General features: G+C 37.0%; 1 protein-coding gene across 1 annotated transcript in view; it reads left to right on the top strand.

Annotated features, from left to right (window-relative positions):
• Positions 1-25,373, top strand: part of LOC135220952 (cGMP-dependent protein kinase, isozyme 1-like) — a 490,937-nt gene that overhangs the window by 40,971 nt on the left and 424,593 nt on the right. Inside the window, exon 2 of the mRNA XM_064258605.1 lies at positions 10,410-11,376. Within this exon, the coding sequence (XP_064114675.1) occupies positions 10,414-11,376 (963 nt within the window). The 5' untranslated portion in view covers positions 10,410-10,413. The remainder of the gene's footprint in view (positions 1-10,409; positions 11,377-25,373) is intronic.

Here is a 25,373-nt window from a genome sequence, read left to right as displayed (position 1 = left end):
CTGTTAATGGAATGAATGCCAGTAATTTATTGGTAATATTTTATCATTGTTTGCAACCTTCAGCCAAAGGACCATTATAGCACCGGTTTCCCCATGGATGAATATACTTGTATTTTATTATTTTTTTTTATGTATTTGAGTGTACTTTTCGAAGAAAATTTCAATTGTACTCGACCTTGTTAAACGGCTGATGAACACGGCGTGGAAATGCTAACTCAATTTCTCATTCCATATTCCTAGAATTAATTATAGTAAGGGACAGGAGGCGCTTTTTGATGTCGCTACAAACATAAATATAGCATTAACACGCAAAGATCTCTCGCTGTCTGTAAATTTTATATATATATATATATATATATATATTAGTATATAATATAATATATATAAATGGATAAGCGAATCCCACAGGAAAAATGATAGTCAGAAATCCAAGCGCTTTCGTCTTTACTAAGACATTGTCTAGGAGCTAATGAAATACAATTGGAGAGAAAGGTCTCGGGTACACAACAAGATCAAGAATACCATATGGTTAATTGTCAAAAGGGTAAAAATTAAAAGAGATAATCCAGGATTATCGGATATCACACGGTCACAAACCTAAACAGATTTGACCCTAACCGAAATTACAAAGTATCTTTCGAAATTACAAAGTATCTTTACAGTCCAAAACATGTAAAAACGGAATATATTAATTTTGCTGCTTATATTTATCTACAACTTTTTTCATTAAGAAAGCATCAAGTTTAAATAAACCAAGACTTAAATTTAGAACATTTCTATTATTTGACTTGAAACAAGATTCAATGATATTCCTTTTAACTGTGTCATTACATGGGATAGAGGCTCTTGCTTGACTCCAGTTAATAGGATGATCTGAATCTCTCATATGTACGAATAATGCATTCGATATTTGCCCAGTTCTCACAAAATATTGATGCTGTTTGAGACGTTGTGAAAGAGATTTACCGGTCTGTCCGTAATAGACTTTATCACATTTTTTGCAAGGAATTTCATATATGCAGCGTGGAAGATCTTTAGGGGAATTTTTGATTACTAAACTCTTGACATTAATATTACTGAAAACAACATTTATGTTAAAAAGCTTTAAAATTTTAGGAATATCTAAAAGCCTCTCATCATAGGGTAATTTTAGAATGTTATGCTTACTAAATTCAAGTTTGTCATTAGTTGAATAAAATGTTTTTCTAGCTAGCTCTTTTCCATGCCACATCTACAAAAGTCCTTGGGTATTTAAGTTTCAATGCAATATCATAAATAGTTTTAATTTCAGCGTCAATAAACTGCGGGCTACCGACACGTAAAGCCCTTAGGAACATCCCAGAAAAAACAGAGAATTTAACATTTTGATGGTGATTGGAGTAGTAATGAACAAAAGAGGCAATGTTAGTTGATTTTCGAAAGACTGAAAAGGTGAAATTTCTATTATTTCTTGGGACAGTTACATCAAGAAAATTCAAATTACAATTTCTTTCTTCCTCTACAGTAAATTTTATAGAAGGGACTAAATTATTAAGGAATTCCTGGAGATTCTCGTGAACTGGCCTAATACAGAAAATGTCATCCATATACCTAAACCAAATAACTTTTTGGGGCAAAATTATTGGAAAGAGTTTTGTCTCAAAAAATTCCATGTAAATATTGCTAAGGACAGGAGATAAGGGATTACCCATAGCCATGCCAAACTTTTGTACAAAAAATTCCCCATTTAAACAAAATTTACTATCTTTGATACATAATCTTATGAGATTAATGAGGTTTGCTACAGTTAAGGGAATGTCATAACGTTCTAATGCATCTACTGTGATTTTTTAAGCATATATAAATGGATATGTGAGTGTTTGTGGGCGCTCTCACATGTATGTATGTACGTATATACTATGTACGTTTGCATAACGTTTTGTGTATAAAGTCGAAAGACGAATAGCAGAGAAACAGTATAATATGCGTTTGAACGTATGCATATATTATTATGTATGCATATTTGAAGGTTACCGAAGCAGCTTGAGAAATAGCCAAATTCTCTCAACTTGGAAAGTGTGTCTTTACTAACCCTTATTTTCCTATCTTCCATCATACTGTTCATCTAAAGCCTAGAATTGGATAACTGTTAAAATAAATTTCCGAGAAGCATTAAAAGCAGAGAACATTGAAATTGAAATTATTGAATGCGTTTGTTCATTGTGGACAATATCTGTTGACGAACTAAACATGTCTCGTGTACGTGGGAAGTATCAGTAGAGCATTTCAGCGGCTTTTGATTGGCATTTCCTAAGTATTACTATTAGAAAAACGATAGAGAAGTGGCCTCACGTCTGGTCAGTAAAGGTTCATACTCTGAGATAATGTGACGCTGCTGAAAGGGGATTTTTCCAGTGTAACTCCAACTGTTGCACAAAAGCGTGTTCCTGGTAGCTTTGGACAGCTTCCGCATAAAAATGAAGTAACAGGAAGTGAAATAGTTTTGACGTCTAATGGTAACTATTCACTTTTCAGTTACTATTCAAAATGGTTGCTAGTTGTTACCTGCCAATTAACTCGTTCACCCGAAACGCTGGTAGACTTGAGAGCCGGAATAGGAATTGCAGATGCAATAAATGTGGATACTAAAGAAGAAGAGAAGGGAAATTTTCTTTGTGACAAATGTGTGTGGAAACTTCTTCCTCATTGTAGCTGGAGACAGGATTGATCGGAGTTGATAGTGAGTGAGTGGTCAAAGTAAAATCGTCAGACCGGAGTTCATTAATGCAAATGAGAGAGAGAGAGAGAGAGGAGAGAGAGAGAGCGAGAGAGAGAGATAGAGAGAGAGAGGAGAGAGAGAGAGAGAGAGAGAGTTGGAAATAGAACTCTTGGGGGATCTGCTAAAAATGGAGAAGTCATTTAGTTTGGCTGTAATAATCATGTGAGGGGGGAAACCTTATTGTAAAAGATGTAATTTCTCCAGCTTTTGTTTATAGTATATATATATATATATATATATATATAATATATATATATATAATATATATATATACATATATATATACATAAATGAATATGACGGCAAAACTATCATTTGTAATTCATTTTGTGATGATTACCCTGGTTGATAGAAAGGATAAATGAGCAATCAATGCAATGTTGGCAATCTTCAAACTAGGTAGCTTCGTGTTTCTAAGCTCTATTCAATTTGTATCTAATGGATTACGATTTCATGATATACATGTTTGTGTGATTTGTGTCAATCCGGTACCGGGGTTAACCATTATTGTGAGTAACAACTTTTAGGAAAACGTAAATGTTTCATCTAGATTGTATATTTTACTTGATTTACGTATAGAGATTTCTGTTCAGCAATGACGCTGTATTCGTTTTCTTCAAAGTCCCAAAATTACAATTTTAAATGATAAGATCATTGCTCAATCTTGTTCGTAATATCTTAATAGTTGCTTAATGAAAAGTTCTCTCGTATTGTCATTAGCGAATAACCAAACTCAAGTTCCTGGCCGTTTAGCCAAACCTCCTGATTATTTCCTAATTCCTTCCAGCCCTATGGAAATGACTATGCATGGAATGCGCCAATATCCGTCCCCCGTAACCACGGTGACCACCATAAACCGGATTGCTAATGATGGTTTTATCGCTATTACGTCCATGGAACATGATGTTGCAATGGTCTTTCAATTATAGGCTTTATTGGTTTTTTATATCGTTTGGCATTGACGATATATATATATATCATATATATATATATATATATATATATATATATATATATATATATATATATATATATATATATATATATATATATATATATATATATATATAAAACAGGGCTAGGCGACGGCCAGCAAGACACGATGATTCTTTTAGAAAACGTTTTTTTTACAAATTATCAATAATCACTATGGTGCGATCAATTTAAAATTAATTACCAAAAATCCGTTAACGATTGGTTCTTTTTTTAACCATATGGATCGATTAAGCCATTTTTTGTCCTCTAACGTGTGGTGTATAAGTATACTTGCCTTAAGTGTAACTTAGGGACATATGTCGGATCCACGAGGAGGTTACTGAGGGTGAGAATCGACTCCCATCGGAGAATTAGCTTTCGTACTGGTTGCAGGCTCTCCAACCCAGAACATTCTAATATCAGAGCTCATTCCAAAATCCGTAAACCTTACATCGAAAGAAGTGATTCTAGTATAATAGGCCAAACAGCTAATCCTCACGAATTGCCTATACTTGAGCCATTGTTTATTGAACAACTAGTCCCACAGTTAAATACCCAAACCTCCTCTACTCAACTTTACCTAAATTAACTGTCTTTGTAAGCATTCTGTCTTTTGCTCTCTCCACATAAGGTTGGTTAGCGGCCTTTGGTTCTTTTGGGTGTGTGTTTTTTTTCTGTTTTTTTTTTTAGCTGTAATGTATTGAATTATAATTTTCTTTTGAAATTTTAAGTTTTTACAGTAACGTTTTTAGTAATTTATTCATTATTCAACAGATCCCTGAAGATGTAATAAAGAAATTATTACGAAACGTCGGAAATAAAGCTATATGTTTGAATTAATTGGTTTCCCTGGTCCACCCTCGCACGATGATATATATATATATATATATATATATATATATATATATATATATATATATATATATATATACATATATTATACATACATACATACAAATATATGTGTGAAGTGTATGTTTTTATTTATGTATATATACTGTTTATTCAGATCTCTGCCGCAGTAATACACGAAAAGGAATGCATATTTGAACAAAAAAGGCAGTGAAGCACAGATATATATCCATCTGAAGATTTCCATTTTTATCCTTATGGTTGAATAAGGAGCTGTAATTGAAACCTGACAGAATCCGTTTTCATAGTAAATTCATGATCACAGAAATGTGTAGAAAGCGGATCGTAAATTTATTTTAGCTTCATAATCAAAGTTTAATTAACAATCTGATGGGATGTCTTATTTTACATATATATATATTTATATATATTATATATATATATATATATATATATATATATATATATATATATATATATATATATCTTAAGTTGAACGACTAGGTCGTGAGTCTTGCCTAACTAGTGCGTGGGGCCATTGTATACAAGCTTGCAGTTCTGTACTGGCATATGAATTAGGGGATGATCGTATTTTACTTCTGACTGGTTTCTGAAGGATGAGGGAGACAGAAACTTCCTTGCAACAGTCATCATCTCGCGAATTATTTTCAATTGCATGTTTATCTTATCCCTTTAAATCCATTGAAAGCCCAAATAACCGAGCAGGAAGTTGCAAGTCTATAAATATTTGGTATATTAGGAGTGAAGTGGTACGTTCAGATCTTGTCGTAATCAATGGAATATATTTGTTCCAAAGGTGGTTATTTGATATCTTTATCATCTGTACTGAACTAATAGTTGGTTATTTTAAGTTCTTTATTGATATTCAACCCTAATAACCTCTCATTCGTATCTAGGAGATTTTGTACAGATTTCATTCCATCTCAGAGCTAAAATTCATGTCGTATGTCGTAATGACACAGTTGCCTTTCTGAATATAGCCCAGGTTTCTACGCATCTGTATTAACGGGTTGTGGGAGTTTTATTTATTTATTTATTTTTATTTTGATGGGGTTTATCCTTGATCCACTATGTAAATATCACTTATACTCGTGCATATGGTAACAGACACCTCTGTTGCCTGATATCCGGTGTACTTTCTTAAATCACCGGATGTTTAGGGCGCCACTTTTACAGATAAGTTTTCAGTTGTCAATAACTTAGAGATGCCAGGGAGGAGTGCTTAGTTTGCTACTGTAGTCTGTGCCTGTGTGTACGCATCTACGTTTGTGATGTAATTACAAATACGGATTGACGTTATTAGAATTGCCTGTAGCGTTGTAGCGGTACCCAAATGGATTGATAGATCTTCTCGTGTGTTAATAGCTTTTATGGAAATTCTCTTCGGAATAAAAATTTTTTCATTAATATGAAATGTCATATAATTGCTGTCTGTGTAATTGCATTGAAAAACAGAAATATATTTCTGCGAATTTCCATTTGAATATAACGTGGGTTGGATGTTCTTGAACTTGTCTTTTTTAAGTAATAAAATAAAGATGAAGAAAGGGGAAATTGAGGGGAAGAGGTTGATTGCTTCAGTTGTTTCTATTACCTCTTGCAGTAATATATTGGCTCATCTTCGTAACCGAGCTAAACTCCGGTTTAAGCGAGTGAAGGGGAGTCGCTGATTCGCAAAGTTCTGCGAAGTTTCAAGGTTCGATACTTCTTGTTGTCGACGTCGGAATTATTCGCATATCTTTCGCTTTCATATGAAAGGATTGTTTGTATTTATATTGATTTAAGATTCTCTCTCTCTCTCTCTCTCTCTCTCTCTCTCTCTCTCTCTCTCTCTCCTGAAGTTTATTCAAGCTTTGCTGCGATCGATGTGATTGATTCTATTTTGGAAAAGGACGCAACTTGAAACATTTTGTTTTCCACGCGGCAAGTTAATGTGGTTCTGTCTTCGGTGGAATATAATTGATGAATAAAAAAGGTTATTCTGATCTGGACAGATTAAATATTTGTACTCGGCTATATTCAACTCTCTGTGCGACTTCTGTAGCTGACGATTCGGTGCCAAATCCCTTCTAGGTAGATCGAAGTCAATCAGTCCGCCGCTGCGCCACGTCAAAGTTCACTGACACCGTTTACACATGAAAGGGAATTTTTAACCGGATTCCACACTCGTAGTTCTTACTACGCACACATATCAGTATTGATTTAATGCATAATTGAACCACGTGCCAGATCTGTATGGTTTGTTTGATTTATTTTCCAGTGACGGAGCGAATATTGGTACTCAATGAATGGACAGATATTTGAGAAGTCCAAGGGATAAACGTGATGCATTTCCTTTCAGAACGAAATGCTCTGTTGGTATTATTCTCACTCTCTCTCTCTCTCTCTCGTAATATATTTCCATTCAGAAGATTTGATTTCTCTCTCTCTCTCTCTCTCTCTCTCTCTCTCTCTCTCTCTCTCTCTATCGTAATGTTATATTTCAATTCAGAAGAAAATACGCCTGTTGCTGATTTGATGCATCTCTCTCTCTCTCTCTCTCTCTCTCTCTCTCTCTCTCTCTCTCTCTCTCTCTCTCTCTCTCGTAATGTATTTCCATTCAGAAGAAAATACGCCTGTCGCTGATTTTATTCCTCTCTCTCTCTCTCTCTCTCTCTCTCTCTCTCAATATAATTCCATTCAGCGCCTGTTGCTTATTTTTACTAGTTTTTTCACAATTGAAGATACTACCTCAATCCCTGAACCAGCTATTAAATATGAAGGGCCAGAACCGTTGAACAAAATAATATTTACAGAAGAGGACATTAAAAACAATACAGAAAACTATACAAGTTTAAATCTCCTGGCCCGGATGGGATTCATCCAAGAGAAATTAAAGAGTTAACAGAGGAGATAGTTCCTCACCTTTGTAAACTCTACAGGAAAACTGCAGAACAACGAAAGACCCCCAAAGGATGGAAACTAGGCATTGTTCCCTCAATTTACAAAAAAGGTCCAAGAGAAGAGCTAGGAAATTGTCGACCAATCCGTCTAGCGTCAGTTCCTTGTACGATTTTTGAGTCCATAATTGTAGATCAAATTGTGGATCACATTGATAGAAGCAACTTCTTGTTAAACAATCAACACGGTTTCAGAAAAAACAGATCCAGCCTATCAAACCTCTTGGAGTATTTACGACAGTGGTAGAGCAATAGATATACTCTACCTAGATATCCAAAAGGCCTTTAACAAAGTTTCACATAAGAAACCAATGACAAAAGTTAGTCTAAGCTTTAGGAATTGTAGGAGAAATAGCAGACTGGATCGAAGACTGGCTAACTAATAGAAAAGAGAGAGTCGTAATGATGATGAAGATTCAGAATGGGCAGCTGTGACGAGCGGAGTTCCTTAGGGTTCTGTCCTTGGCCCGATCTTGTTTTTAATTTACATTAATGACATTGACGTGAGCTTAACTAACAGGATAGCCAAATTTGAAGGTGACACCAAACTACAACTAGGTGTAAGTGCAGCAGACCCAGAGGCAGTGGAAAGTTTAAGAAATGATCTAAAGTAGGAGAGTGGTCAATAAGATGGCAAATACTTTGTAACCTAGATAAATGTAGTGTTACAAATAGGAATAAACAACCCTCATGCCAATTATAGATGCTGCTTGGGAATGTCATAGTGTAGAACAAGATGAGGGCATTGGAGTATTATTACCAAGAACTTAAAATCCACAGAACAATTCATAAGGCTGAAAAGAAGGTACAGAAACTAGTGGGATACATAAAGAGGCAGTTCAAATCCAGAAACAAGGAAACGGTGCTGCAACTCTGCACATCAACAGTTAGACCTCATCTTGAATATGCAGTACAGTTTTGGTCACCAGCACTAGCCCTGTCCATAAATAGACTAGAGAGGTAGAAGCAAGAACCACAAAGACCCACAAAGTTAATTCTATCCATGAGGCAAATAGGTCACCAAAGGTGACTAGGAAGCTGAACATGTATGACTTGCAAACACAGCGATTGCGAGGACAACTAATAGAGGCATTCAAAATACTGACAGGCATAACAAAAGTAGACAGTAACCTCTTCACATTGAACGAAAACCAGACAAGAAATAGTGAAAGGAAACTAGAGCTGAAGAGATACAACACATCCCATTGTGGGAAATTCGCATACAACAAATGTGACACATGGAGTAAACTGCCACCAGAAGTTATAAACGGCAGCAGTGTTGAAGAGTTCAAAAGAAAGCTAGACAAAATCATTAGGACACTATGGATGAATAGTAAAACCTGCTCCTAGAGGTATGTGAACACATGATGACTCCTCGTTTGTCTAACAAGTCTTTGAGACATCCTAATCCTTGTAACTCTTTCTAACTCCATGTGATTCTCTCTTCTTCTGATGTTGTTTGTGTGCAAAAATTCAGACGTATATAACTTATATCATATTAACCTAGCTTAAGATGGCCTTATGCCATCGCGGGCTCTTGCTCTTGGGCAGCCCGCTAAAACCTAGTAGTAATTATTAATGATCAGTGTTAATAAGGACCCATGTCTCATCGTCGTTAGTACTTAGTCAATTCTTGATCCTTAAGCTGAACACCACGGCGATCTTGGCGTATTTCGTTTGTACATATATGCACTATTATTTTTGTGGATGAGTTTATATGTGCAGGGATTCCTGAAACTCTCCGTGTCCGCGAAGGGTATCCAACGATTGACTATTTCACAGCATATTATCTGGTAGAAGGCTGCCAAGCGCCGGCAAAAGTTTTAATGACACCGAGAGAAAGGAAAATGGAAAATCCAGGATCTGGTTGAGAGAGAGAGAGAGAGAGAGAGAGAGAGAGAGAGAGAGAGAGAGAGAGAGAGTCGGGCGCGAAGGTCCTACTGCCTGGAACTTAAATACAACTGTCAACATTATGGTCGTTTGGCACCTTTTAAAAGTTTGACTTTCCTTTTTTTTAAATTTTAGTTGTCCATCTTCATAGTTTTACGCGTTGTTTGAAACATGATTTTTATCCTTAAGTTGGGCTGTTATGCTCTAATGGATTTTTTTTTATAAATATATTTCCTCTTGTTTCTGTTTTTCAAAAATTCCTTTTGGCAAATAGTTTGCGCTCATTTAATGCTTACTTTCCTTTTCTTCGTGGGGTGTAAAGTTATTGTTCCAGGATAATCGATGATTGTGTGTGTGTGTGTATATATATATATATATATATATATATATATATATATATATATACATATATATATATATATATATATATATATATATATACATATATATATATATGAATTATCACATCACCGTGATTCATATAGATCATTCGAGCTACAAATGTCCTTTAATATCTAATTCGCTCTACCTCGAATTGATATATTTTCATATATGTACCGAAGGGGAATTTTTAGTTAATAATAATTTCGTCCCCTCATGGGATCGAACCACCGTCCAGTGGACGGGAACGAAATCAGGACGGCCTAGTGACTTTATATATTATATATATATTTATATATTGAATACATTAATATATATGCATATATATTTCTGCAATTTGAGAAAATCAAGATAAATTTTAGATATTTACAGAAAGATCGAGACATTCTGTCGTACTGCGTCATGATATGACGTGTTTAATAAGTATTATCGGAGATTTATTAGATTTAACCAATGCATGTTGTCAGGAGATCATTTGGGTTAATGATAAGGAGTCATTTGCAAGTGATGTTATAGATAACCTTTTGCATGAATTGGAATTAATGCTTTGTGGAAAACGTTAATAAGGTACTTTTTTTTTTGTATCTTTTCAGGAATATGGAAAGCGGAGCCTATCCAGAAAGTGTACGAGAGATGAGTCGTCTTCTTCAGGAAGCCGTTTTGACCCAAGATGCCCCTACACCTCCAGAATCCCCCAACCATTCGCCTGCGGTAACGCCCACGCCCTGGCATCAAAGTTCTAGCCTGGAGGGCACCCAAGATGAAAAGTGCGCTCCTCGAGGGAGTGTTGAAGGGGGATCTGTCGTAGGAACAGAAAGTGGTGGCGAATTGGTAGGAGACAAAGGTGGGGGTGGATTGGGTGACGTGGGCGTCATTCGAGGCGATGGTGATACGGGCGGTACGAGTGAGGGTGGCGCGGATTGCAGTGCGCGGCTCGCCAGCTCTCCGTCCCCATCCACAGGTCCCGTCAGTCTGTCGCAGATACTGGCAAGGCCAGTGTATACAGTGGGCGCCTCTCTGCCGTCAACACTCGCTTCTTCACTCGCGGCCACCTCCTCCTCCTCCTCCTCCTCCCCCTCCTCCTCCTCCTCGCCTTCGTCCTTAGGCGCCTCTACCACTGCCTCCTCCTCCAACTCCTCTTCAAACAATTCTTCTTCTAACGCCTCCCAGTCACAACCAGCCCATACTACATCCAGTCCGACGCCCGCCCGCGCCCATCCTCAGGGCCCACGGGCGGCACAACCCTCATCACCCATGCCGGTGGCCGTCATGGGCAATGGCACGTCAGGCCAGACTGGCGGCCACCATCATCATAACCACCACCATCATGGGAATACCTCCGGGGGCGCCCTCCCTGGAAATGGGCGTGCCGTGCCCAAACCAGTGTACCCAGAGGACTACAATTACTTGAAAGGTTTAGTGCCAGAACTTAAATCCGATGTGCGCGAACGTGACCTCAAGATTGACCTGCTGGAGGCGGAGACCCTCGACCTCCGTCGCCAGCTCAAAAGAAAGACCGAAGAAATGACGAAGCTGCAGAGGGAAGTTCACAAGTTAAAGGTAAGTCTCACTCCTGACTCCTTCCTCAAGTTGCAAGGTTTGCGCCGAACATATCTGCTGCCGAAAAGTTATCGTCCAAGTTTGGTAGGAAATTTTCCCGAAGGAACTTTTTGTTTCAGAACTGAATAAACCCAAAACTTGAGCAAAGCCACAGAGCACAAGTAACTGTTATTATTCCCCCCCTTCCCACTCCTCATCCTTCCATCCCGCCTCCTCAAATAGAGTTAATAAAGAGCATTGTTTACTTTTGCCCAAACTTTCCAAGATCCATTGTTTTAAGCGACTATACTCGTAGAAGATTCTTGATAAGGTCGTAATAGGAACTCCACGAGCAACGCGTCGCTCAAGTGCGAGTTACAGGGCGAACTTTTGCCTCGATAGTTTAACCAGTGTTTGGGAGACGTCGTTTTCTTTTCTACCAAGGAAAATAGTTTTGGTTTCAGCTGAGAAAAAAGTGGTGCCGATATTGTCAAGAGATACTGTATGAAAGAAGTAAAAGAATGAGCGTGTAAATGTCATGTGTAACGACTGGGCATAAAGAGGTAGTTGTACTGGAAAGTATAATTTTTTGTGCGTGGGTGGTAGGGGCCGGGGTCATAAATTGAACACCTGTGACGATTTCGGCTTTCGTGCACACGGTATTATCTGTGCAGTTAATGACTGTGTAGCCTTACTTCTTTTAAATGCAAAAGGACCATACATACTGTATACCCTTTTCTGCATACGCTTAGATGTACATGTATAAAGTGGGTTCGTTTTATGCACAAATTTATGTATGTGGGTATGAAGTGCCTAAAAATCTTTTTTTTCAGTATCATATCCTCACTACGAAAGTGTTTAGAACGATATTATAATTTAAGTTTATGTAATATCTTGCCAAGTAATGAAATTATCAATCATTTGAATTTACCTTCGTGAAAATGATGTGCATTTTGTGACCTTGCAGTAAAATTGGAATTCGATTAATATTTCTCCTGTTTTGGTAAGGCTTAAGTTCCGGAACCTAGGAACTACGTATTTTACCGTTTTACACCTTAAATTAATAATTTTCCGCGTGCATATATATCGAAACGCAAATTTCCATTATGAACATTGGTGACCTCTCCATGTTACCTGACACTTTTACATAGACTTAAGTATACATATATTATAACTGGATTACCTGGCAGTCATAAGATAAATTGAGGGAGATGGAGCACTAGAATATGCTGAATTTGTTGGGACATATTACGTTGTTACCGCTTTATTGGTAGGAAATACGTTTTTCTTCTTTTATCATAAAACCCACAAGGTGCCTCAAAAGTGTTTGTTAGATTTTCGACTATTTTTATTGTTTCTTTTAGGTCATCTGCTCATCCATTGTTACAGGGTAATTATGAGCAATCATGTTTCTTAGAAAGTTGAAGGTAGTAATGAAAAAAAAAGCACGACAATGTCTGCCACTTTCATGAGCTAGGATTTCAACACGTGTGAAACCTGTGCAAGTATCTGATCCATGTTTAGTCTTACTATTATCATTATCTCCTTCGCCATTAACTTTTAAATAGAGCGTTGCAGTCTGTCATAATTAATGTAAAAACTGGGGTGGAGCGAGTAGGGAACTTGACGCACAAAACATGATATAGTCGAGCATACCTTGATTTAATCTAGCCAAGAATTAGTGTGTTTTGCTTCATTGTTTCATGTGTGTGCGCGCCCTTCACAACATTTGGCAAAAGCCTTTAAATACATGATAAATGCAACATGCGAGGGCAAACTCATTGCAGTTTTTCTCTCGGTTTCATTCGTGAATTATGATAAGGATCTGATAATCAGCAGCTAAGAACATCGTCTCCGCCAGGCTCTTTGACACCTGTTTTTTTAACTGTTGTTGCGTCAGAGTTTTATTAATTTTTTACCGGGTCACGCGATGACAAACCACTCAAGTTTATAGCTGCTTGTTTAGGGGCTTCTGCGTTGCTTCGTTATTGTACTCTAAATACTTGACTTTTAGTATGCAATTCCTTTCCGAATCCATATATTTCACATATTTTTATGAATTGATTTTAACACAACAAGACTGGCGGAACGTTCCATTTATATCTGATTCATAAGTACGACGCATATTTCCGTCGACGCAACTCCAAGTGAAGTAAGATTGTTTCTCTTTCTCTCCTTATGGCCTCTGTGGATCGATGCGGCATAAAAACAAATATTGTGTTTGGCGTTGCATTACGGAGTGTGTGAGCGCGCGTGTGAAGAAAGTCGCCTCAGGTGAAAAGCTTACCAAAGCGTCGTGGAATCTCTGGTTCGATGCAAGGTGCGGACCTTCATCCGGATTCCATTGCTAAACCTTATCAAATGGTATTGATTTATGAGAACGTCTATTTGTTGGTATGTTTTAGTTGAAGGTTCATCCTTTAGTTGTACTATAATGCTACTCAGTTGGAATGTCTTTGTCTAGTGGTTTCTTTCATTACCTGAGTAGTCCTAAAATTGTGTCCGTTAAGTTCAGTAATGCAAAAATTGTTTTAGCGTTGACAAAGTGCGTCATCGCCATCAAGGTAATCTTATCATCTTGACTTTCGTTTTGAGACGTTTTGTTTTCTCTTGTCCATTAAATTCAGACATGCTCTGTTTTCACAGACACCGCGGGCAAAACAAACAGCGCGCGAAACACCTTATATAGGTCAGTGGGTGTTCCCGTCGCACAGATCACAGATTTTACCCTCCCCATTTTTATACCCCCACCCTCACCATCCTCCTCCTCCTCCAGTCCCCCGCCCTCGTCCTCCTTGTAGGAGAAATGTTTGTAGGAAATAGGATCCCAGAGGAATTTCCGAATAAGGCTATTTGAGTAGAATAGTACCATCATTCCCACTAATGTCATCGTCTGCGAGACTTGAGGTTTTAGACTTTTTTCCTCTTCATTGGAAAAGAAAAATGTCTCTAAAAGAAGAGGATGAGACTGATATAGTCTTTCCATTTAAACTTTCGTCGATTCGTACCATTTGAGAGATCGCCACTATTTACTTATTTGTTGCTATTAATATTATTATCATTAACTTGCATGTTATGATGTTGTCAGAACGCCAATATTGCGAGCGCTAATGAATTTCCATAATTGCTTGGGGATGAGTAATTGACTTTGCCCAAATTGTATACTGAACTGTATATCTATTTACCTAAATTCGGTTCTGTTTGATGCAGCAGCAAAGTCCAGTTAAAACTAATCTGTCTTGGATGTGACAACTTTTATTTACTGCTGTAGCCCCTGGATAATATAATTACTTATAATGAGGGCCAACCGAAACATTGATATATCAAGAAAAATGCATAAGTTTGATAAGGGAGAATTCAGTTATATTCGTAATGTAAATGACTTGATTAGCACTTATTCTCTTCAGGAATGAATTTCAACTAGCCAAATTGGTAACGATCGTAACTCCAACCGTTGCATTACATGTGTTTAGGGAATAGACGCTAATTGATGACGTTAAATTATCTTCGAGTGGATTGCACGTAATGAGATTAATCTGTTTGTTTATTCTTCTTTAGTACTTTGATGACCTTTCTTTTCACGTCCGACTTTTATATTCTTCTCGTGCTTTGGAACACTAAAGAAATGACACTGCGACAAGGAAAACTGAAAGGTACGTTTCTTATGTTGGTGGGACTAGAAAAACGAAACAACACAGACCATTCCTGCCATGTGTGTGTCTTTTTTAATGGTCCCCACGCTTTATTCCTGGCAGTGGGGAAGGTAGGACTGTTGCGGGAGGGAGCTTTTGGGGGAAGGAATCGGTTGTGCAACTATTGTTCATGTGTCAGTAACATCAGTCTGGGAATACGCGAGCAGTGTGCTCCTTCGATCTTTGTTTCATTCTGAGTTGTTGAGATCCACTTATTCATTTCCATGAATAAAACGCCATAGTAATGCATCATTTCCTTAAATAAAACGCCATAGTTATGCATCATTTCCATGAATAAAACGCCATAGTAATGAATAATTTTCATGAATAAAACGCCATAGTAATGCATCATTTCCATAAATAAAATGTCATAGAAATGGATCATTTCCATGAATAAAACGCCATAGTAATGCATCATTTCCATGAATAAAACGCCATAGTAATGCATCATTTCCATAAATAAAACGTCATAGTGATGGATCATTTCCATGAATAAAACGCCATAGTAATGCATCATTTCCATGAATAAAACGCCATAGTATTGCATCATTTCCATAAATGAAACGCCATAGTAATGCATCATTTCCATAAATAAAACGTCATAGTAATGGATCATTTCCATGAATAAAACGCCATAGTAATGCATCATTTCCATGAATAAAGCGGTATAGTAATGCATCATTTCCATAAATAAAACGTCATAGTACTGGATCATTTCCATGAATAAAACGCCACAGTAATGCATCAATTCCATGAATAAAAAGCCATAGTAATACATCATTTCCACAAATAATACGCCATAGTAATGCATCATTTCCATGAATAAAATGCCTTAGTAATACAAAAATAATGAGCTGAGCGAAGGAAAACATGCTGATTGCATAACACACTTCGGTGGTTATTCCACTGATGTGCACCGCAACAGATCCTTCCTTTTGATATGTACTACATGGTCATCAAGTCTTGGGAGTTTACGAGGGCTTTTCGGTGTGATTCAGAACTTTCTCGTATCTTCATTACAGGAGGCTCTGCAGGATTCTTATTCAGTTTCGCAAGGTGACCGCTCTCTCGATGTTAGTGAGAGGGGCAGGATTCTGTGTAATCATCGTCATCATGCGCGCATGCGCTGATTATCTGCCGTTTAAATCCATGGTAATCCTATTTAGGACATTCTCGCTTTTTAAGGCAGATTGTCTTGATAAATTCGTTTGATATTTAAAAAAAACTGATAACGAAAAACAAATGTAGATTAAATTTTACGTGTGCAAGGTAAATTGATGGCTTTAAAAATGTTTTCCAGATTAGGCAACATAGCAATTGCCGAAATACTCATATTCATCTTGCTAGTGGTTCCATGGTCATTGCACATTTAGTTATTTATGTATTTGTGAAATCTTCCCCGTTGCACAGAATCCCATAGGGGGAAGTCTGGTATTGGACAAAGTAACTGATAACTAGTAAATCATCAAAGGTAAATGCTGGCAGGGAGGTTATTTATATACAGATTTGGAAAAATGCGTTCATTTTTATTTTATTAATTGACGCATTAAGTGAAGGTTGGATGTTTGGTAAAGTTCTTGCAAGAACAGCTAACTTATTTGTTGTTAGGCTAAAAAAATTATCGTAGCAGTAATTACTAAATATATGCTGATTTATTTAGGGATAATAAGGAAGTTAAGTAATATGATTAAATCAAACAAAATGGAAAAAATAGGTAATTCCGATTAATTTAGTGTAAACAGTTTGCCTGTTACACATTGATCATGATAACGAGGCAGAACGGGAAAGATTAATGAGCTTTAGATTTATCTTGTTGATTAATCATACAACGTTATGGCATTTTCAATTAGAATTTATATCTCGACTCTAATGGCTGTATGTGTGTATTAACCTTAATGGTCGTAAACTTCTGAGTTGTAAGGCAAGTGAAATTCGTAATTTGTCTGAATTCAGTCGAGTGCGTGCTTTTCTATGACTGACTATTTCTTAGTTCATGTTATGAATTTTTATGTCTCCTTCCTTAATAATAAACTTGCAAGATGTCTACTTTTATGAAAGGGAACAACTATACAAAAATTTTAGCTTAAAAGTTCAGCAGTCGTGTGATGTTTCTGTATAATTGTATGTATCGTTTACTTTATTTCTAACGTTCAGTAAAAAGTATATTTGTTTTTTATACAGCAATAATATTAATAGTATTAATAGCAATCTCAAATATTGTAGTGTTAATTTGACAATCAAATATTAGTAGAAGGATTCATTTGTGAAGTCACTAATAGTTTAACTGGAAATAGGTATATAGTAAATATGTTCGTTACTATACTAAAAATTTCACTTTTTCGTCCTTTTTTTCCCCAAGTACTCTTTGTAATTTTATGAAGACGAAATCGGTTATTGGAGCGAAATTTTCATGCCTGTGTCCATGTACCGTTTTCTGCTGAAATATGTCATTCTAACTTTGGCATGCTACCGGTTTTCTGCTCTTTTAACTTAATTACTCAACACTTCTTTTTTTTATTTCTTTTTTGTAACAACGATCGGAATCCCAGAGATGTGTCGAAAACAAGTAAAGAACGCTTGAATAGCTAGCATTTTTATGCCACGTGTGTTGTATTCTCAGACTCGTTACGTACGGCAGGCTCTCGTGGTGATGCATCGAAGTGAGTAGAAATGTTGCCACATTATTATGGAGATAACTTTACTATAAATTTGGGTGCTTCTCCATACACCAAACCACCGGATTCCAGGGAAGGGCCATTATGGCATGTTTAAAACACTTTCTCTCTCTCTCTCTCTCTCTCTCTCTCTCTCTCTCTCTCTCTCTCTCTCAATTCTGAAAATAAACTGCATTTCACTACCACTTGAGAATTAGATTACGTGATACCTGCCCTTGCTCTGTTATATTTATTTCAGTGTTTCATTGCTGGAAAATGTTTGTCGTAAAGAGCTTTGCAAGCGAAATCATCTCACACCAAGGAAAAAGTTTTTAGTTGACAAAAGGAACAATATAAGTTGTAAAAGCGTTAGAATATGTTAAACTGCGGTATGAGGACGTGAAAGAGAAGGATTCCTGAGTGATGGCGAGGCAGGAGTAAATCCCCAATCGAATTAGAAATTCTTACGGGTATGGATTATCGGAAAATAATTCACCCCGATGAATAGGGAGACGAAGTGCTATCTGTCATAAAACGGAGCAAATGGCGAGGGCTGAGCGGGTTAGATTTCATTTCAGCTTAGAGAGAGAGAGAGAAAGAGAGTGAGGGGAGACTGAGTAAATGAGTGCCAAGAGGGTTTGCAGAATTGCTGGGCGTCCACTACTGACCTCCTCCGTCTCCTGGGAGGAGGAGACTCGATTATAACCGCTGGCAATGAAGAGCCTCTATTTCTTCTTCTTCTTCTTCTTAGAAAGGGAAGGGTACCCTTGTTTCCTTCCATCCCTTCTTCACTCCTATCCTATGTCACTCGTTTTCTTTCCTAGTATACTCGTTTTCTCTCATTTGCAGTATTTTCTCCTTCCTTGAATGTTTGCTTTCCGACAAACTGGTTACCGCGACGTGTCTGTTACTAACGGCCATTAAAAAAAAAAAGGGAAGTTGCTTCAAAGCAGGAATACCGGGAGTACGTATCTACTTAATGACAATTATCACAATCGATATATATATATATATATATATATATATATATATATATATATATATATATATATATATTATGTATATATATATATTATATATATATATATATATATATATATATATATATATATATATATATAATTTTTGTATATATATATTCTTGTTTGTGTATTCATATAATATTATATATATATTAATATATATTATTTATATATAATATATTATATATAGAACTTTTTTGTATATAAAATACATATTCGTGTGCGTATGTGTATGCCATTTTGTTAGTTTTACACGAGGCATTTATACTTTAAAGTATTAAACCGCAAACAACCCTTTACAGTCGAATTCACTTTACCTTAGGAATAACTTACTTCCAAATGAATTATATGAAAATCCTCTTCACCCTTACTAGGATTGGAAACCATGCCTGTATAGATACTTCTGTACTAAATTCGACCGAGAGAGGTCCCCTCCAAGTTCGATAGTAAAATGAACAAAAAGAATTCAACACCAACAGTTGAAACTGGGGATACGAATATAGTAAGATACACAAACACAACAAAGGTTTATTTACAAGCTTACTAACAAAGATAAATGCAGAAAGGTGTCTCCTATTTACATAAAAAGGCAAAATCTTACAATGCGTGAACTGGGGAAAAAGTGAGGTAATTCAAATACTTGCTGGCCAGTTTTGCGACTCGAAGCGATGGCTTCACAAAGGAGAACGGTGGAACTTTAGTCGTCTTCTTGACTCCGTACTGCGGAAGGCAATGTCTATTCTTCATACTCGAAGGGCAGGAACTTCTCAAAACCTCTCGCAGAACGTTTCTTCTCTGAAGTCTTGCTCAACGTCGAAATAACTCGGTCGTCCAATCCTGACAAACGACTTGACCAGGATTCGACCAATTCTTGGGCGCCCTTTTCCTCTCTGATCCTTCGTAGGTTCCTTCTTCTCTTATCTCTCTCGGATGATATCTGATCTCTGCTGCTGAGCTCTCACTGATCAGATCTGTGACTCTCTCTAATGATGATCTCTGCCTTCTCCTACTTCGTCAGTCGTATTTATACAGTGACGTGGGGGCAGGGCCTACGGCGAACGTCTAAGACTCCCGAGATTACTGGAACTTCTTAGAAGAATCTAGATGATGTATTGCATTAGAAATCGCGGCGTTTCTCGCGACGCTTCGGTGCCTGTTGCGTTCCCCAACATGCCCGACGATTCGAGAACAATTATGAGAACAGGCGCCTCCAATACATGCGCGAAAGCCTCCATGCTGCAGAACTTCTCGAAGATGAGTTTTCCTTTCCTTTAAATCGTAATTCTTTGCTATAAAGCAATTACCATGACACGTCCCCCCAAAAAAGAGAAAAAAATGAAATCAACTGATTTTATTTTTTTTTTTCAAAGAGAAACAAGAATTAAACGGCAGGGAAACAATTCTGCATAAAGCTTTAATACTTCTCCATTCACTCAACCACTCGTGCCAAAATAGAAAACGGTCATTAGGCTACTCATTTTGAAAACTCTAGAGAGGCTCCATTAGCTATCACATTATCCTTTCCTCTTACTTTTTCCGTTTTCTGAACTCTGATTAAAACTTTGAAATGCTAAAACACCTCTTGCGTTTTCTCAAAACTAATTTCTCTCAGTAACACTGTCACATAGAACACTGGCGGTGGCCAAGGTACGGGGCGTTCTTTATGATTCTGAAGCAAGTTTACATTCATTGACTTTGCTCTACTCTTACCCATATTAATTACATTATGCATATTTCCCCTCTTCTCTAACACTGGAAAAGGACCTTTGAACTTATAAGGTAAAGCGGAACCTTCTTTCTGGACTTGTACTAAAACTTTATCTCCTACACAGAGATGTCTCTCTTTCGCTCTAAGATCATGTTTCCGTTTAGTTTCCCCTTGACTCTCCCTCTCGTTCTCCTTTGCTAGTTGCCAAACATTTCTTAAACTGTTTTTATAAAACTCTAGATTAGTGATGTAGTCCTCACTACCTTCTTTATTCATTAACTTACATTTTAACATTTCCAAAGGATCTCTAGCGGTGTGACCGAAAACAAGCTCAGAAGGACTAAATCCTGTAGTGTCGTTCGGTGCTGCCTTAAGGCTAACAGAACAAATGGTAACTTTTTTTCCCAGTCGTGTTCGAAGTTCTTACACAATTTCCGTAAATCTCTTTAACGTTTGATGAAATCTCTCCACAATGCCTTGTGATTCGGGATGATAAGGTGTAGAAGTTACGAGTTTAATGCCTAACTCTTTCATTCTGTCCTTGAAATATTTGGATACAAAATTACTACCATTATCACTCTGTATAGTACAAGGCAGACCAAACTTAGAAAAATAATCTAACAATCTTTTAACTACGGTCTTCGCGTTACCGCTTCTTACGGGTACTGCCTCAGGATAGCGAGTTAGTCTATCAATGATTTTCAACAGATATATATTCCCTCCCTTACTTCTAGGCAAAGGTCCAACCATATCGATAACTACATTCTCAAAAGGTTCGCCTACCGAAGGAATATTACACAACGGAACTCTGGGAATTACTTGATTCGATTTCCCGGCAATTTGGCATTCATGACAGCTTAAAACATACCTCTTTACGTCATTTTCATTTTAGGCCAAAATTACGCCCTATTAATACACTTGAAAGTTTTATTTACTCCCAAATGTCCTTGCTCATCATGTGCTAACTTCAAAACTAGTTCACGAACTTCCTAGGAACCACTAATTGTTCGGTGATTTCCCCTTTACTACCTGACTTAGGTCGAACATAACGACACAAAACTTCGTCCTTTTAACAAAAAGTTTCCTTACACACATCATCGAGATCATCATCCAGCTAACACTAAAAAATTCGGGTTAGTGTCTCATCCTCTCTCTGCAACTTGACTAGCTCATCCTTATTCACGAGGTTAGCGCCTAATTCATCACCGTAACTAGTACTAGATACCGGTACATTTACTACATTACCCTCGACAGCTACACTTTCCGTTTGGCTATCACTGTCAACAATAGAGTCAGGTTTCTCAGCCACACTCATGCCAAGATCAACCTCGCCACCTCTATCACACTCGTTCGAATCCACGAACTCACTCATGTTCGAATCCACGAACTCACTCATGTTCGAATCCACGAACTCACTCTCGTTCGAATTCAGGAACTCACTCTCGTTCGAATCCACCAACAAATTATGACCGTAGTCTATGTCTGTATCTAAACCCGACCTAGTTACTACTATTTCAGGCACTGGAATATCCCTCACAACATGATTCACATTCTTGAATAAAGCTAAGTCATTACTGACAATAATGTCAATGCCATCAACGGGCAAACTGTCAACAACTGCAAGTTTCACTTCTCCTGACACTACCTGACTTTCTAGGTTCAACTTCAACAAAGGACAAAGAACACAAGTGTTAGGAAATCCACCTAACATGACTTTTTCTTCCATGTCGATTTCTGCCTAATCAGTGAGACAGCAGCTCCTGTGTCTCGAAGCAAGACTACTTCTCGAACACACTCCTCTGACAGATAATTCCAAAAATTTCCTAAAAAAAGGTTTTCCTTTAACCTTCTCTCATCACATCATTCCTACTTGATGAAAGGTTAACTGGCGATACCGGTTTCGTACCATCCTTCCTTTCTTTCTCTTTCTTTCTTTTCAACATACTCATGGAGATCATGCCCCTCTAGACCTAGAAGCTTACCCGACTCAATAAACTCTTTCACCATCTCACTCATTCTGGTTCTTTCTATCTTTTCCCTGTTTCAAACTGTTAAATTGCTGAATATATCCTGGCAGGGTCGCCACAAAATGTCACGGACTGAGAGAGGTCCGCTCCAAGTTCGATAGTAAAATGAACAAAAAGAATTCAACACCAACAGTTGAAACTGGGGATACGAATATAGAAAGATACACAAACACAACAAAGGTTTATTTACAAGCTTACTAACAAAGATAAATGCAGAAAGGTGTCTCCTATTTACATAAAAAGGCAAAATCTTACAATGCGTGAACTGGGGAAGAAGTGAGGTAATTCAAATACTTGCTGGCCAGTTTTGCGACTCGAAGTGATGGCTTCACAAAGGAGAACGGTGGAACTTAAGTCGTCTTCTTGACTCCGTACTATGGAAGGCAATGTCTATTCTTGATACTCGAAGGGCAGGAACTTCTCAAAACCTCTCGCAGAACGTTTCTTCTCTGAAGTCTTGCTCAACGTCGAAATAATTCGGTCGTCCACTCCTTACGACGACTTGACCAGGATTCGACCAATTCTTCGGGCACCCTTTTCCTCTCTGATCCTTCGTAGGTTCCTTCTTCTCTTATCTCTCTCGGGATGATCTCTGCCTTCTCCTATTTCGTCAGTCGTAATAATACGGTGACCTGGGGCCGGGGCCTACGGTGAACGTCACAGACTCCCGAGATTACCGGAACTTCTTAGAAGAATCTAGACGATGTATTGCATCAGAAATCACGGCGTTTCTCACGACACTTCGGCGCCTGTTGCGTTCCCCAACATGCCCGACGATTCCAGAACAATCATGTGAACAGGCGCCTCCAATACATGCGCAAAAGCCTCCATGCTGCAGAACTTTTCGAAGATGAGATTTGCTTCCTTTAACTCATAATTCTTTGCTATAAAGCAATGACCATGACAGATATGTAGAATCGATATCAACTTATGTCTCTCTTGATGGTTGGGTGGCTATAGTCACTGTCTCCCTAATCCATCCGCTAAAGGCTAATTTTCGAATCCTGGCTACTGTAGGACTTATCATATAATATACTACACATATTATATATATATACATATATATATATATATATAATATATATGAATATATGAGAAGTAAAGATACACTCCCTACTCTGAGATCTTGATATCCTGAGGGGAAATTCTTCGTAAGTTGCCTCTGAGGATATCGAAGGAAGTATCCACAAAGACAGGGACAGCATAAAGCCAAGTTCATGAAGGCTATGTAAATTCGTGCGTAAATTCAGCCAGTATATATCTTCCTCTCACACATGCGCACATAAATACACACACACACACACACTCACATATATATATATATATATATATATATATATATATATATATATATAATTATATATATACACGTAATATATATACATATATATACATACATAATATACATATATATTAATATAGAATATATATATATATATATATACAGTATATATATACTATATATTACATATATATATACACATATATATATATTATATATATTATTAGATATATATTAATATATATATATATAATTATTATATAATAATATATTAATTAATATTATATATATATATATAATATATTATATATTAATATATATATCATACAGATCAGATAGGTAGGTAATTAAAGTTGGAGATATATACACGTGAAGAAAAGAAGAGAAGGAGCATCATTGCAATAAAATTCTACTAATAAGGTGATAGATGACATGATATTGGCTGTAAATCTCTCTTCCTCTTTCTTTCTGCTTTGGATCTTTGCCGAGCTTCATTTACTAACAAGTTTACGGTTAAAGGTTTACTGTCCTGAGAAATCAGTGAGACGCGGTTTTCCCAGTAATTAACCTTATTTTGTTGCCTTTAGATTGGACGTTGAACATTTCCTAGTATCCAATAAAAGGAGCCCATAAAAATGGCAAAATATAGAAGGAAAGTAAGTACTTTCTTTCTATATTTTGCCGTTTATATGGGCTCCTTTTATTAGACGGAATTCTGTTGTTATGAGAACATTTTTACCAGTCATTTCCTAGTATTTTGAGTCGTATGAATTGTGTTCCCTTATTCTGTGTTGTAGGCAGTGTGATCACATCAAAATCTACTACCACTAATTCTCTATTCGTTTTAGTTGTTTTTGTCTTAAATCATGTTGAATGTGTTCCAAGATTTGGATGTAGATTTAAGGTCTTGGGTAAGAGGTGTGTGTCGAAAAGTAAATGTTAAATTCATTCATTTTACTCGGATGCAAAAGTGGAATTTGTCTCCGATTCTTCTGAATTCGTAAGGGGGACTATAATTTTTTATTACCTGTGTAACACACCTGACTTCGAGAATTGTTGGTTTCTCGCCAGAAGGTGGCCCCCTAGAATCTCTCTCTCTCTCTCTCTCTCTCTCTCTCTCTCTCTCTCTCTCTCTCTCTCTCTCTCTCTCTCTCTCTCGTAGATAAGAGTTTTCTCCAAAATTTGACGACCATGATAATAGTTTGTGAGGCCATTATGCTTTATCTCCCCATAGAAGCTCTGTAGGTATATTTTTTAGTACATGAAGTACATGATCAAATGACAATTGATTCATTTTTCTGAAAGATTGTTTCCAATCTTTAGTACATGTAGTTTATATTTAAATGACATTCATTCTTTTATGTGAAACAGTTTCCTTAATTGCATGCAATAACATCAAATATATGCTGCATCTGATGGTTAAATTTCTGTTCATGGAATGTCACAACACTTTTTCAGGTCAAGAATACCGAAAGATAGAGTAATCTCTAGAATAAGTTGATGTTCTCTTTTACGCCAGTCTTGAGAGGACGAGATAAATTGCCGTAGGGGAGAAAGATGGATGGGATTAGAATGATTGGGTTTTTATGTTCCAGCTGAAAGATAGAAATTGATTAGTGCCTTAGTGAGACTG

Source organism: Macrobrachium nipponense, chromosome 2 (genome assembly GCF_015104395.2).
Source record: "Macrobrachium nipponense isolate FS-2020 chromosome 2, ASM1510439v2, whole genome shotgun sequence".
In the NCBI taxonomy this organism is placed as follows: domain Eukaryota; kingdom Metazoa; phylum Arthropoda; class Malacostraca; order Decapoda; family Palaemonidae; genus Macrobrachium; species Macrobrachium nipponense.
The sequence above is the reverse complement of the archived record's forward strand: the minus strand, read 5'-3'. Positions and strand labels throughout refer to the sequence as shown.